The 14,403-nt window shown below is 60.9% G+C and overlaps 1 protein-coding gene across 3 annotated transcripts in view; it reads left to right on the forward strand.

The window, feature by feature from the left end:
* The window catches only part of GAK (cyclin G associated kinase), an 83,477-nt gene that overhangs the window by 36,505 nt on the left and 32,569 nt on the right, over positions 1 to 14,403 (forward strand). For all 3 annotated transcript variants that reach the window (XR_004054248.1, XM_010375324.2, XM_030920722.1), the window contains exons 8-15: positions 1,506 to 1,641; positions 2,023 to 2,135; positions 4,608 to 4,698; positions 6,072 to 6,195; positions 10,388 to 10,437; positions 10,984 to 11,132; positions 11,640 to 11,762; positions 12,426 to 12,559. Coding sequence is in view for 2 of the 3 variants with exons in the window: in XM_010375324.2 (XP_010373626.2) it covers positions 1,506 to 1,641; positions 2,023 to 2,135; positions 4,608 to 4,698; positions 6,072 to 6,195; positions 10,388 to 10,437; positions 10,984 to 11,132; positions 11,640 to 11,762; positions 12,426 to 12,559 (920 nt within the window). In the remaining variant the exon portion in view is untranslated. The remainder of the gene's footprint in view (positions 1 to 1,505; positions 1,642 to 2,022; positions 2,136 to 4,607; positions 4,699 to 6,071; positions 6,196 to 10,387; positions 10,438 to 10,983; positions 11,133 to 11,639; positions 11,763 to 12,425; positions 12,560 to 14,403) is intronic.

The raw sequence follows: 14,403 nt of genomic DNA on the forward strand, positions 1-14,403 counted from the left end.
CTGGGTGACTGACGAGAAGTCACTGATTGAGGCCAGTTCTGGGAAACTCCTGAGCGGACTGAGGAGGCTGCTTCCTGCAGCTTCTGCCCCATGCCCTACACTCTGTGCATAGTGTCAGGTCTGAAAAGTGGGGCTCTGGTGTTGCCAAGGACAGGACAGGCACCTGCCCCTCGCATAGCACGCAGCAGAGTCTGTGCTGGTCCCACCAGCCCATAGATCCTCAGGGAGTGTGGGAACCCCTGAATTTTGAAAGGAACCTTCCTGTTTGTTTGTTTGAGACAGAGTCTCGCTCTGTTGCTAGGCTGGAGTGCAGTGGCACGATCTTGGCTGACTGCAACCTCCGCCTCCCGAGTTCAAGCGATTCTTTGCCTTAGCCTCCTGAGTAGCTGGGATTACAGGCACCCACCACCACGCCTGGTTAATTTTGTATTTTTAGTAAAGACAGGATTTCACCTTGTTGGCCAGGCTGGTCTTTAACTCCTGACCTTGTCATCCACCCGCCTCGGCCTCCCAAAGTGCTGGGATTACAGGCGTGAGCCACCACGCCCAGCCTGAACAGAACCTTTTAATCTTGAGAACCTGGAGTCTGTTTAACACTGTCACCTGGACAGTTCTTTGTGGTGAATAAAGGTGGAGCATCCAGGCCTCCCGTGCCATGGGAAGCGCTGCCAGCTCCACACAGTCAAGTGATGTTTGTGTCACCATGGACTATACTCCCAGGATCCCCAAGGAAGGGGCCACCCTCAGCCAGTCTCCGTGTCTGCAGTGCTCCTCTCACACCCTTGTCCCCGCGGGCCCGGGCATCACCCCTGCTCTCCCCGCAGACCCAGGCATCACTCGACACTCCCCACGGCCCCAACGTCACCCCTGCACTCCCCACGGGCCCAGGCATCACCCCTGCGCTCCCCGCCGGCCCCAGTGTCACCCCTGCAATTCCCTGAGTTCCCAGGCATCACCCCTGCACTCCCCATGGACCCTGGTGGCATCCCTGTACTCCCCGAGTTCCCAGGCATTAGCCCTGCACTCCCCGTGGGCCCCGGTGTCACCCCGTACTTCCTGCGTTCCCAGGTGTCACCCGTGCTCTCCCCATGGCCCCAATGTTACTCCTGCACTCCCTGAGTTCCCAGGTGTCACCCCTGCTCTCCCCATGGCCCCAACGTCACCCCTCCACTCCCTGCAGGCCCCGGTGTCACCCCTGCACTCCCTACAGCCCCAACGTCACCCCTGCGTTCCCTGCGGGCCCAGGCATCACCCCTGCTGTCCCCATAGCCCCGACGTCACCCCTGCGTTCCCTGCAGGGCCAGGCATCACTCCTGCTCTCCCCATAGCCCCGACGTCACCCCTGCACTTCCCACAGGCCCAGGTGTCACCACTGCACTCCCCGCAGGCCTGGGCGTCACCCCTGCACTCCACAGGCCCGGGTGTCACCTGTGCTCTCCCCGCAGGCCTGGGCGTCACCCCTGCACTCCCCACAGGCCCAGGCGTCACCCGTGCTCTCCCTGCAGGCCCTGGGCTGCATCTTGTACCTGCTGTGCTTCCGGCAGCACCCTTTTGAGGATGGAGCGAAACTTCGAATAGTCAATGGGAAATACTCGATCCCCCCGCACGACACGCAGTACACGGTCTTCCACAGCCTCATCCGTAAGTCCCGCTGGGATGCGTACGTGGGGCAGGACCCTGGAGCACGGGCCTCGCGTGGTTCTGGAGACCCCGCGCAGCCTGGGGCACTGCTGCCCCGCCCCGCTCCCACCCGTCACCGTGGTTTTGACAATGTCCCTGCGGGTGGTTTCCCCACAGCTCCCCTGCCGCCCGCCCCGCCAGTGAAATTGTGGTGCTCAGAGTGGTGGTTTTTGATCATTTTGTTTGGTTTTTGTTCTTCCCTTTGCCACTCCCTCCTTACTTCTGACGTCACTGATGTGTGTAGAGGGAGCGGCCTCTGGTGGTCTGTGACCTCTGCCAGGGCAGGGGGTGCCGACCCGTTTGGGGAACCGTGGGGCCGAGCGCGCTATGCTTCTGCCGCAGGCGCCATGCTGCAGGTGAACCCGGAGGAGCGGCTGTCCATCGCCGAGGTGGTGCACCAGCTGCAGGAGATCGCGGCCGCCCGCAACGTGAACCCCAAGTCTCCCATCACAGAGGTGAGGGAGGCACACGTGCGCCCCAAATCCCCCGCAGAGGGGAGGGAGGCACATGTGAACCCCAAGTCTCCTATCACAGAGGGGAGGGTGGCACGTGGCTGTGCCGCGTCATCTGGACCTTGCATCCTGGGGGTCCCTGTCCTCCTCACTGTGGAGCCACAGGCTCTTGAGGGCCCTCCTGCATGGGCAGGGACACCACCGCAGTCCAGGGCCGAGACCCCAGGGGCACGCTGGGGCCGTTGCCAAGGTCTTCACACTCCGCACACGCTCTTCTGGCCTCCTTGAGTTCTGTGGGTGCCTTTCTGGATTCTTCCCCTGACGGGGTGGCATGAATTGCTCCTGCGTCTGTTTCTCGGGTTTAGTGTCTAGGCCAGCTCAGCTGGCCCTCAGCTCTGGGCGTCCTGGAGTGGCGGGAGTTGCTCCTGCGTCTATGTTTCTGGCCCTCAGCTCAGCTCTGGATGTCCTGGTTGCAGTGGTGTCGAGGCTGGGCCCGGCCAGGGACCGCTCCCAGGTACCGGTGGCTGCCGGCAGCATCAGGGCCTGGAGGCCGGGAGACTGAGGCCCACGGGGCTACATGCTTTGTGGAAGTGTGAGGCCTAGGAGGCAGCAGCACCTGGTAGCTGGAAGATGCTTTCGTGAAAGTCTTTTTTGACCCAGCCATGGACAGGATGTACCATCTCCATCACCAGATCCTCGAGGCAGAGCAGACACGCGGCCCAGCCCCCACTCACGGGGAGCAGGCAGGCCCCTTGGCGTCCCAGCTCAGGGCCCAGTCAGGACACGCAGGGACCCTCTGCAGCCCTCGCAGGGGTCTGTGTCCAAGGACCCAGCACTATTGGCTCCTGCTTTTTGTCCCCTTTTCAGCCCTTGGGTCGTTTCCACTCCCTGGTAGCTGGAAGCCAGAACCTCCAAGGCCACTGCAGTGGAGCTGACCTAGGTGGTGGGTGTGGAGCATGGGGAGGGAAGGTCAGAGCTGCCGCCCGGAGTCCCTGTCTGAGGACAGGACCCTGTGGGAGGAGGAAGGTTTGGGCTGAGTGGAGGGTTTGCAGTTCCTTGGGGGCCACTGGGTATGGAGACCTGGGAGCAGGGGAGTGCTGGGAAGCCCAGTGCAGACAGGGAGAGGCTGTGGTCCCCTCCCTGGCAGCCATTGTGGTGGGTGCACCGGCGGAGGGAGCCCTGATGCTGGGTGCGGGAAGCATTTTGAGGTGTGGGAAGCATTTTGAGGTGTGGGGCGCTCTGAGGCGGGAGAGTTGATGTCACTGGTGGCCTCTCAGCAAGCTTCCCGGGGGGTGTCAGAGAGCGGCGGGAAGGGATCACTCTCGGGGGTCCCGCTCTTCAGCAGCCTGGGCCTCGCATCCCCTCGCTTGGTGGCTCTTTCCAGAAAACGCCTGCCCACTCCCCCGGAGGTCACAGAGAACGGTGGCTCGCAGGGAGGTGTGGCCTCTTGCACCCTCGAGTGCGCTGGAGGGATTCCTGAGGGGGCGGGAGGAGGTGCCACTGGGCAGATGGGCAGACTCCGGCCGCTAGTGATGGGGCGGGGCCCTCAGTGCTTCTGATCTGAGTGCTTCTAGGCCGGGACCCTGTGGGGACAAACATTAGACCCTGCTCAGGCCAACCGACTCCCCCAGAAAACACAGTCTACGATGGAGCTGAGCTCACAGTGAGATAAAATACTGCCCCCAGGAGGTAGTGAGCCGCCAGAACCCAGGACCTGAAGCGATGGAACGTCCTGGGACAGACAGGCCATGTGTCTGCTTAATATGGTTGGGCATGGGAGGCGGAGGCTGCAGTGAGCCGAGATCGTGCCACTGCACTCCAACCTGGGTGACAGAGTGAGACTCCGTTTAAAAAAAAAAAAAAAAAAGCTGGGTGCGGTGGCTCACCCCTATAATCCTAGCACTTTGGGAAGCCGAGGCAGGCGGATTGCCTGAGCTCAGGAGTTCAAGACCAGCCAGGGCAACATGGTGAAACCCCATCTCTACTAAAATATAAAACAAATTAGCTGGGCGTGGTTGTGCATGCCTGTAGTCCCAGCTCCTTGGAAGGCTGAGGCAGGAGAATTGCTTGAACTCATGAAGTGGAGGTTGCAGTGAGCCGAGATAGCGCCCACAGCTCTCCAGCCTGGGTCACAGAGCGAGACTCCGTCTCTACCAAAAAAAAAAGATGGTTGAACAGACTGGGAAGAGAGAGAAAAGGAAAAGGAACAGAATCTGCAGCCCAAGAGTCTGAAAAGCTGGGCTAGAGCGCTGGGTACCCAAGGCAGGCCACGGGGTGAGGGGATGAGGGGATGAGGGCTGCATGCGTGGTTTGGTTTGTTGAGTTCCAGTTGATGCTTTAGCCTGTGGGAAGTTCCTCCCTTGCCCTGTGTTGTAGATCGGGGAGCAGAAGGATGAGCTCTGAGGGCACCCATGCCATGCCTCTCCCCGACATGGGAGTTCAGAGAACTGACCTCTACACTTTTCATCATCACAGCTCCTGGAGCAGAATGGAGGCTATGGGAGCACCGTGCTGTCCCGAGGGCCACCCCCTCTTGTGGGCCCCGCTGGCAGTGGCTACGGTGGAGGTGAGTGTCCCGTCCTGCGCCCACCACCCGTCCCTCGCTCCTGCTGTGCCCCAGGCACCCACGGCACATCAGATTGGAGTCTGGGGTCCTTCTCTCCCGGGCCTCTTCTCCCACCGGAGACAACTGCGAGGTCGGGGTCCCTCAGCGCACTCTCGGGTTCGGCAGTTCACTGGGACTCACAGAGCTCAGCAGAGCTGGTGTCTTGGTGCAGTTCAGGAGGGTGACGGGATTCGGGCTAAAGCCAGCCAAGGGAAGAGGCTCCAGGGCAGAGCCCAGGAGACCGGGCCCAAGCGACCAGGTGGCCTCGCTCAGGGATTCTGTGGGAGGCAGCCTGCACCATGGCCAGGACCCCAGCATAGATCACGTTGTAGCGTCTGGCACAGCCCAAGGCCCCAAGGAAACAGACACCCCTTTTGGGGATGGAGGAGGCATCCCCGGTTCCTTCCCAGGAGCTGGGGATGAAGGGCCAGGCCTGCTGTGGGCAAGGTGAACCCTTCACTGCGGCAGCCACCCTGAGGCTGGGGTGCAGGAGCAGGCATTGGACGGCGGAGGGCGGTGGGGAGACAGTTATGTGAGGTGCCACTAATGTGAGGTGGTCCCTTCTGCCACGTGAGGAGTGGGCACCTGTGATGGGCCTGGGTGTCCCTGGAGGGCCCTCAGCGGGTGAGGAGGGGAGAGGGCCCTAGAGACAGATGCTGCATGCTCTTGGGACTCTGCCGCGAGCACTCCGGAAGGTTCCGGGTGAGCCATTGAGGACGTGACCCTGACAGGCAGCGGCTGGTTATGCAGCTCTGCATGGCCCTGACCCCTCTCGACCTTGCCCCCCATCCCCACTGGGGTGTGGGAGGTTTCGCCTGGGTCCTTCAGCTCTGCTTCCTAGGGAGGAGCTCAGCTCCACGTCTGGGGCACCCTGGTCCATGCAGTGTGGGTCCCGCACATGCAGGTGTGCTGGCTGGCTATGTCTCTGCTGGCTGGAGGAAGGGTGAGTCCTCGAGCTGCTGGGTTCTGCAGTGCCCTGTCTGCTCAGTGCTGCCAGGGGCCACCACTCTGCCTTCACGTCCGGGGTTATGGTGGCCTGAAGCTGTGGCCGTGAGGCTGGCCTATCCCCGCAGACAGAGTCCCAAACCCAGCTGTGCCGAGGCGGCCGCATAGCCCTTTCGCACCCAGATTGGCCACTTTGTGGGTCTCTGGAAAGGCTGAGGACAGGGTCAGACCTGCCAGTGCTGAGGCCTGGCTTGCTGCTGGGTATGTGTGGGTTGGGGGCCTGGCCATACCACTGCTCCCTGCTCCCGCTGCGTGGCCCAGCCAGCAACCCGCGGCTAGGGAGGTGGGACCGAGCCCCTGTGGCCTGCTGAGACTGTGTCTCCCTGCAGGCCTGGCCCTGGCGGAGTACGACCAGCCCTATGGCGGCTTCCTGGACATTCTGCGGGGTGGGACGGAGCGGCTCTTCACCAACCTCAAGGACACCTCCTCCAAGGTCATACAGTCCGTCGCTAAGTGAGTGTGAGGCTCCAGAGCCCTGGACCTGCCGTGTGCTTGTTCCAGGCTGCAGCCCCGGCGCTCGCTCCCTGGCCGTGGTGGGACAGCTGGTCATCAGGCCCCACAGGTGCCCCTGAGGCAGTGGGACAGCGTCACCCGCTTCTCCCAGGGAGTCGGAATGAGCCCAGCACCCCACAGCACCGGGCAGATCCCTTTCCATTGACCGCCTGGGGGGCAAGGCCCTGCTGGGGAGACGCCTGTGCCCGCCCCTCCCTTGCTGTGGTGATGCCCCTCACTCTGGGGCGTTCCTGGGTTGTTCCCGGGACTCTTTGGTGAAACAGCTGTGGTGGCACCTCACTGAGCCAGTCCCCTGAGTTAAAGCCCTAGTTACTCAGACTTAGGCCAGGTGGGTCCCAGCCTGTGGTGGGAGAAAGTCTCCCTCTGGGTGGGCTGTCCAAGGGCGCGTCTGTGCGGGAGTGGCCCCTGACATCGGCCCACAGGCCCGGCAGCCTCTGCTCACAGAGCACTGGGAATGTTCCAGAGTGCGGCCCCTCTGCGTTGCGGGGTCCACATGCTGGCTCTTCTGGAGGAGCTGGGTGCCCAGGAGCACACTGCACTGCTCATCTGGCCCAGTGGTTGCACCAGCTCAAGGGTGTCGTGAGTGCGTGTGAGCCGCATGCACATGTGGGCATGTGCGTGAGTGCCTGTGAGTGAGCCACGTGCACGCGAGTGCCCTTGAGCACGAGCTGCCTGCACATGTATGCATGTGCGCGAGTGCCCGTGAGTGTGTGAGCCGTGTGCACGTGTAAGCATGTGTGCGAGTGCCTGTGAGTGCATGAGCCGCGTGCACGTGTAAGCATGTGCGCGAGTGCCTGTGAGTGCATGAGCCGCAGTGCACGTGTAAGCATGTGCACGAGTGCCTGTGAGCACGTGAACCGCCTGCACGTGTAAGCATGTGCACGAGTGCCTGTGAGGTGCGTGCATGTGTAAGCATGTGTAGGAGTGCTGTGTGAGGGCCTGTGTGTGAGCTGTGTGCCTCTGTGTGCTGCATGTTTGGGTGTGTGGTTCCATTACCTGTGTGCCTTGTTCCTGTGCAACTTTTTGTGGAGAGAAACTTGTTCTTAGTGAGCCGTCCCCAGAGCAGGGCGTGAGCTCGCTCGCACCTCTGGGCGCCTCCTCTGTGATGTCTCCTGCCTGAGTTGTGACTGATGGAAGATCAGAGGCAGCTCTGTCTGTCTGGTCCCAGCGCACTGCCCACTGGACCCAGGACTGTAGCTCCTGCAGGGTCCTGACGGGTGGCACTGCGTGTGGAGTGCCAGCGGGGCCAGCCATGGACCCACGGGGATGAGCGATTCTCCAGCATCATCTTGGTGATAGTGATGTTGGGATCAGAGTAGAAACAGACAGAGAGGATGCGGCAGCAAAGCCATATGTGAAAGTCACCAGGAACAGTCACTTTCAGTGTCAGTCGAAAGGGATGGATGTCGGGCCCCAAAGCACCCCAGGCTGGCTGGTTCCCCAGAAGGTTCATGGTCTCCTCGGCCACAGTGCATTGTGGGGACAGGCAGAGTGGAGTCAGCAGAGGGAGGAAGCATGTTGGGTGTCCAGGGAGCCGGGCACAGCTCCAGGGTCCTCCTTGGGGGACTCCAGGCCACGCTCCCTCCCTAGCAGCTGTGGGGATGGTGGGAGCTGCTGTCTGCCGGAAGCCTAAGGCTGCAGGGGCTGATCCTAGACATGGCTCTGCTGAGACCCGTGGGTTCCAGGCCCTAGGAGGACGCAGTTTGGCTTGAGCGGGTGCTGCTTTCACGGCACTCAGGCACAGCCAGCTGCTGCTTGTTGGTCAGTGGATGGTGGGAACTCTGCCCACACCCCCAGGTGCTAGCTGAGGGCAGCCCTGCTGTTTTGATCTGCCTTCTGTTCACACCATGTGCTTGAGACAGATGAAGCTGCATAAACTCGTGTTTGTAAAGTTGATTTAGAAGCTACAGTGAGTTCTGGCTGGGCCTGGAGGCTCAAAAGATGGCTTGGCACGGTGGCTCATGTAATCCCAGCACTTTGGGAGGCCGAGGAGGGAGGATCACTTGAAGATAGGAGTTTGCGACCAGCCTGGACAACATAGCAAGACTCTGTCTCTACAAAAATAAAAAACCAGCTGGGCAAGGTGGCGTGCAGCTGTGGTCCCAGCTACACTGGGGGCTGAGGTGGGAGGATGGCTTGAGCCCAGGAGGTTGAGGCTGCAGTGAGCTGTGATTGTGCCAGTGCACTCAAGCCTGGAGTGAGCAAGACCCTGCCTCAATTTAAAAAAAAAAAAAAAAAAAAAGGACAGTGAGTTAATTTGTGTTTCTGGCTCTCCCCAAGGAGAAGCCCGGGAGTCAGGACCTTGGTGGCCGCGAACCCCTGGCTGCCCTGGTGCTTGGGGTTCTGGAAGCTGGGGCCTCGGGGCCTGAGCCCTGTGTCTGGGCCCTGGTTTCTCGCCTGTCAGCGTCCAGGGGAGCCCTGACACACACACACCCCTGGTACACGTGCCTGAGGCCAACACAGCCAGGTGCACAGGGTCCCCGCAGGGCTGCTGGAGTGGGTGAGATGTGCGTGGATCCTGTGGCACTCAGTGCCAACCTTTGCTTAAGGCGTGTCAGCTCGCTGTGCTTGCCGCTGCCCCCCGTGGTACAGGATCTGTGCAGATTTCACCATGTTGGCCAGGCTGGACTCGAACTCCTGACAGGTGATCTCCCCGCCTCGGCCTCCCGAAGTGTTGGGATTACAGGCGCGAGCCACCGCACCCGGCTCCTGTTTTTGTTTTTCTGCTGGTGATTAGATTGTGGGTCCAGGAGCCGTGCTTCGTGTGGCCTGTTTGTCTCCTGCCCAGCGTCCTGTGCTGCAAAAGTGGCCGAGCGTCAGGCTCACCGTGCCTCCCGGTCTTCCCTTGTTGCTTTGGAAGACCCACATCCTAAGTCAGCACCTGCTTTGTGGGTTTAGACAGCTTTTAAAATGTTCGAATGCACGGAAGACCCACGTCCTAAGTCAGCACCTGCTCGGTGGGTTTGGACAGTTTTTAAAATGTTCGAATGCACGGAAGACCCACGTCCTAAGTCAGCACCTGCTCGGTGGGTTTGGACAGTTTTTAAAATGTTCGAATGCACGGAAGACCCACGTCCTAAGTCAGCACCTGCTCGGTGGGTTTGGACAGTTTTTAAAATGTTCGAATGCACGGAAGACCCACGTCCTAAGTCAGCACCTGCTCGGTGGGTTTGGACAGTTTTTAAAATGTTCGAATGCACGGAAGACCCACGTCCTAAGTCAGCACCTGCTCGGTGGGTTTGGACAGTTTTTAAAATATTTGAATGCACGAAGACCCACGTCCTAAGTCAGCACATGCTCGGTGGGTTTGGACAGTTTTTAAAATACTTGAATGCATGGTCATTTTCAGGTAATGGTTTGGTCGTCTGCATTTGGGTCATTCATCTCTCTGGATCTTTTTCCAAGCTTTCCTCTGATGAGGACGGCCCCTCTGCGGTGTGTCTGGCTGAGGTTGCTCCTAGCCCAGCCTTTCCGGTCCCCGCAGCTTCCGGCCCGCTCTGCCCTGGGAAGGAGGCTCCCTTCTGCTCCTTCCCTCACAGGATTGGCTTGGCTGTTCTCGCACAGCTGCTTCTTCCAGTGAATTGTGGGATAAACCCGTCAGGGTCCTTGCAGAGTTATTGAGGGTTTTGATCTCTGTGTTACCGGTTCCGTGGACCTAGTGTGGGAGACAGTTGGTCTGTAGAGAGTTGCCTGTGGCCTCGGCAGGGGGCTTCTAGGCACTCGGGGTAGAGGCCCCTCTTTGCCTCTAGTAGCGTCTGTTGGCGTCCCACTGTTGCAACCACCAGGCCTGGGCAGCGCCCAGAGCCTGGCATGACCCGTGACCATCGTCCAAGCGACCCCTGCTCTCCGGCCTTCACCTTCCACCGGTGCGGACGTCTGTCCTGTCTCGCCCACACCTCCACCACCTGCAGGCCGTCATTTCCATCCTCTTCTGATGTAGGGACCAGCTCCACAGCCCACACACACTGGGGAACCTGCCTGCACGCCTGTGCACATGCACGTTCCTCATGGGATGCAGCCTCCACAGTGAGAGCCCCATGGCTTCTCCAGGCCTCGGGCTCTGATTTAAGCCCTGTGACTTAACTGCGGAGTGTTTCTTGTCATAATCAAGTTCTCTTCTTTTTAATTCCAGTTACGCAAAGGGCGACCTGGACATATCTTACATCACGTCCAGAATTGCGGGTACGTGTGCACGTGAGGCTGTGGGGCACGCCCTTTGTGCCCAGTGAGTGTGCCCTGCTGTGTGTCAGGGCACAGGTGCCTCTGCTCCAGCCTCTTCTGCGGCCACAGACTCACAGGGACGGCCTGTGCCCAGCGCCTCCAGGCGCAGCAGTGGACAGGGTCAGCGCCAGCCTGGTGCCTCCCATGGCTCCCTGAGGTTATGCCAGGAACGACACAAGGCTGTGTCCATGGAAAACCAGGGCCTCTGTGCACCAGGCATCCCAGTCACTCATCCTGGCGCCTGGAGACCGGGCATTTGTCAGAAAGCTGTCTCAGGAAGTCCCAGCCACTGGCTGGCGGGCGTGTGGCTGGGTCCGTGCTCCTGGGTCCACCCAGGCCGGGAGTCTGTGAAGGGTGAGGGGGCCAGCTGTGTGGGCAGTGGCTGGTGGAGCTGCCGGAGGCTGTGTTTGCCCAGGAGCGTCAGGAGCAGCGAGGCCTCAGCGGCAGCCTGGCCACGAGGTACACATCTCCCGGGGACAGCGGCTGACGCAGGCCTGCTTGTTTCAGTGATGTCGTTCCCGGCAGAAGGTGTGGAGTCAGCGCTTAAAAATAACATCGAAGACGTGCGGTTGTTCCTGGACTCCAAGCACCCGGGGCACTATGCCGTCTACAACCTGTCCCCCAGGACCTACCGGCCTTCCAGGTTCCACAACCGGGTGTGTGGCCACAGGCTTTGTCTTGGTGCCACTGTGGCAGCTTCCTCCTGCTCCAGTGCAGGGGCGTAGCTGAGGGCTTTGGCCAGGGTGCGACCGTGATGGGGGCAGCCGGAGGTCTCCTGAGGGGCTGCGGAGTGTGGATCAGGAGGAAGCGAGGTGGGGTCTCTGTTGCTCTGAGGATGCTGCTTGACGGGAACCCTGGAGGCCCCAGCTCCTCACTGCTTCCCGCCTGCCAGAGGGCACTCGAGGCTACAGCATTCCTTCCAGACACAACCCCTGTCAGTAGGCAAGGGGACCCAAAGCCAGGAACAGCTGACCGAGCTCCGTCTGCAAGGCCAGTGGCAGCCCTGGTGCTCAGGTGCCGCAGAGGCTCTCGTGCAGATGGACACCTGTTTATGACGCCAGCTGGCGGAGGCCCCTGTGCTGCAGGCAGGCTGTCCCTCCGATCCGACCAAGGCTGGGGCGGGGCTCCTCTGCCGTCCGTGCCACCGTGCCCTGTCCCCACAGGTCTCCGAGTGTGGCTGGGCAGCGCGGCGGGCCCCGCACCTGCACACCCTGTACAACATCTGCAGGAACATGCACGCCTGGCTGCGGCAGGACCACAAGAATGTCTGCGTCGTGCACTGCATGGTGAGCTCCAGGGCCATGCCTGGGCAGTCGTCTTTTATCAACATTCATTATTTCACGCATAGTTCAACAGCATCTGAGCGCCAGTCATGAGCTGGGGCCTGTTCTTCACCCTGGGACACGGAAGAAAGTCCCTGTGCTCGGTGTCTTTGGGCGTGGAGGGGACAGATGCCAGATGGCCCTGCCCTGCCCTCCCCTCCCCATGTGGCCCTGCCTGGCCTTGACCTGCACGCCTGTGTGGAGGCCACTCCGCCATGTGGGGAGCCCGCCTCCCCTCCCGCACAGTGGCCACCTAAGAGTCACCTCCAGTTTCCCCATCTGCAGTGCGAAACTTAGTGGTGCTTGAGCCTCCCAGGGTGTGGCAGCTGCCACTGTGGTTGATGGAGTTGAGGTTTCCACGAGGGGTCTCTCACGGGGGTACCAGGGCACCAGCAGAGCCTGTCAGAGCAGCCCCAGCCCTGCGCTTCGTTAGGGAACCTTCGGCCTCTGTTGGGCTCCATTCTCACCTCGGGAGGCATGTTATGTAGCTTCCTAAACGTGTCCCAGCCTCGGAGAGGAACAGCCCTGCGTCCCTGTGGCCATGGGTTGGGTAGGATGGCTGAGGACCCGCCAGCCCTTGTCCTATGTGAGTGCGAGGCATGTGCGAGACATGTCTGTCTGTCCTAGGACGGGAGAGCCGCGTCTGCTGTGGCTGTCTGCTCCTTCCTGTGCTTCTGCCGTCTCTTCAGCACCGCGGAGGCCGCCGTGTACATGTTCAGCATGAAGCGCTGCCCACCAGGCATCTGGCCGTCCCACAAAAGGTACTGCGTGGCCCCCTGGGGACAGGGGACAGCTCTGTGGGCCCGTGTGGCACAGCCGCCATCGCTGCAGTGTCTCCTGGAGGGCCAGTCGTTGCCACTGCAGGCGCTGGTGGGAAAGGCAGGCCCGGCCTGGCTGAGCCACAGCTGAGCCCTGGGTTTATGCCCACCCAGGGAGGGTGGGCCCTCAGCCGCGGTGGTCCTGACTGCTGTGGGGCAGCACCTGCCTAGTTTCTGGATGGATGCGAGGTTGTCTGGCAAATGCCACATGTAGCCTGGTGGGGCCCATGCTCGCTGGGCTGGGCAGGGGCGGCTCCTCTTGGGACCCAGCTCTGTCCCTCCTGTGGGAGCCCTCTGTGGTGGGCTCTGATGGATAATGCATGTGAAAATGCCGTGTGGACCACCTGAGACAGGTGCTATGTGGAGCACCTGACGCTGCTCAGACCGAAGTGAGGCTGCAGCATGTTTAGGGCCCTGCCAAATGCAGGCTTCCGTGCCGGTCCGCCTCAGCACGCAGCAGACTCTCCCTGGCTGCGTGGAGGAGACTGTTTCTCAAACGGGAGTGTGGCCACAGTGTGTTTAGGGCTCTGTTTTTCGAGGCTGCAGGTGTCTATGCCGAGGAGTCCTTCCCAGCATAAAGCCTCCCCTGGCCTTGGTCTCACTGAGGACCTGGTGAGGCTGGAGCAGCCTTGACCTAGACCACAGAGGCCCCAAGAGTAGACAGCCTAGGAGCAAAGGCCGGCCCCGTGGCCCCACCATGGCAGGAGGGAAGAGGAGGGACCCCCCCCATTCTTCATCCTGTCTGGACGGAGTGCACAGCCTGTGGGTGGGGCGAGGGTCGGGAGGCCGATCCTGCTGCTGTGGATCCCCAGGGAGGGCCCCACCTCGTTTGCTCACAGCCTTGTGGGGAGGAGATCGTGGCCGCCCCATCCAGCTGTGTCTTCTCTGTGACCCCAGCAAAGTCGGGAACCCCTGCACACATTGAGCCGAAGGCCGTTGGCACCCCCAGGCCAGGTGCGGTGGGACCTGCTCAGCAGGGGGCATCTGAGAACCAGGGAGTCTCTTTCCCTGGGAAGTGTGGTTGGGCTTTCATGACCCCACCAAATCCCACAGCTCCTTCCTTGGAGGAGCAGAGAAATGTGCAGAGTGCCGCTCCCACCGGGCAGGTGGCTGGACCAGCTTCAAGTTCATGGCCTTTCCACATCTCTGACCCAGAATCTAAGGAGAGTCAGGTGCCTATTGGAGGAGGTATGTGTGTGCACTGTCTGGGGTGGACATAACTAGACCCCAGAAGAGAAGGAGGCCAGAAAGAGTACAACTGGTGGAGGCCAAGTGTCTCAGTGGGCGAGTGAAGCCTCCAGGGTTGCAGGACTGGAAGGGTCCTTGCCCTCTGGAAGGCACAGTCTCCATGGGCACCCACAGGACAGATGGGAGAGTGAGGGCCGGGCAAGGGGACACAGCTACTATGAGGGAGACTCAGACCTGGCCAAGACCCTTTCTTCTGCCTCCAGATGGAGGAGACGAGAGCTGCACCCTGTGACTCTTAGGGAAATTGAAGTAACTGACTGATGTGCTGAGGACCCTCATGCAGGGTGCGTGGATCCAGTGGACCACTTGTCAGAGCTGTGGAAAGAGGACTCTTATGCAAGGTGCGCAGACCAGTGGATCACTCGTCAGAGCCGTGGAAAGAGGACCCTCATGCAGGGTGTGTGGGCCAGTGTACCACTCATCACAGCCATGGAAAGAGGACACTCATGCAGGGTGCCTAGTCCAGTGGACCACTCATCACAGCCGTGGAAAGAGAACACTCATGCAGGGTGTCTAGTCCAGTGGATCACTCGTCAGAG

The sequence above is a fragment of the Rhinopithecus roxellana genome, chromosome 2 (assembly GCF_007565055.1).
Source record: "Rhinopithecus roxellana isolate Shanxi Qingling chromosome 2, ASM756505v1, whole genome shotgun sequence".
Taxonomy (NCBI): Eukaryota; Metazoa; Chordata; class Mammalia; order Primates; family Cercopithecidae; genus Rhinopithecus; species Rhinopithecus roxellana.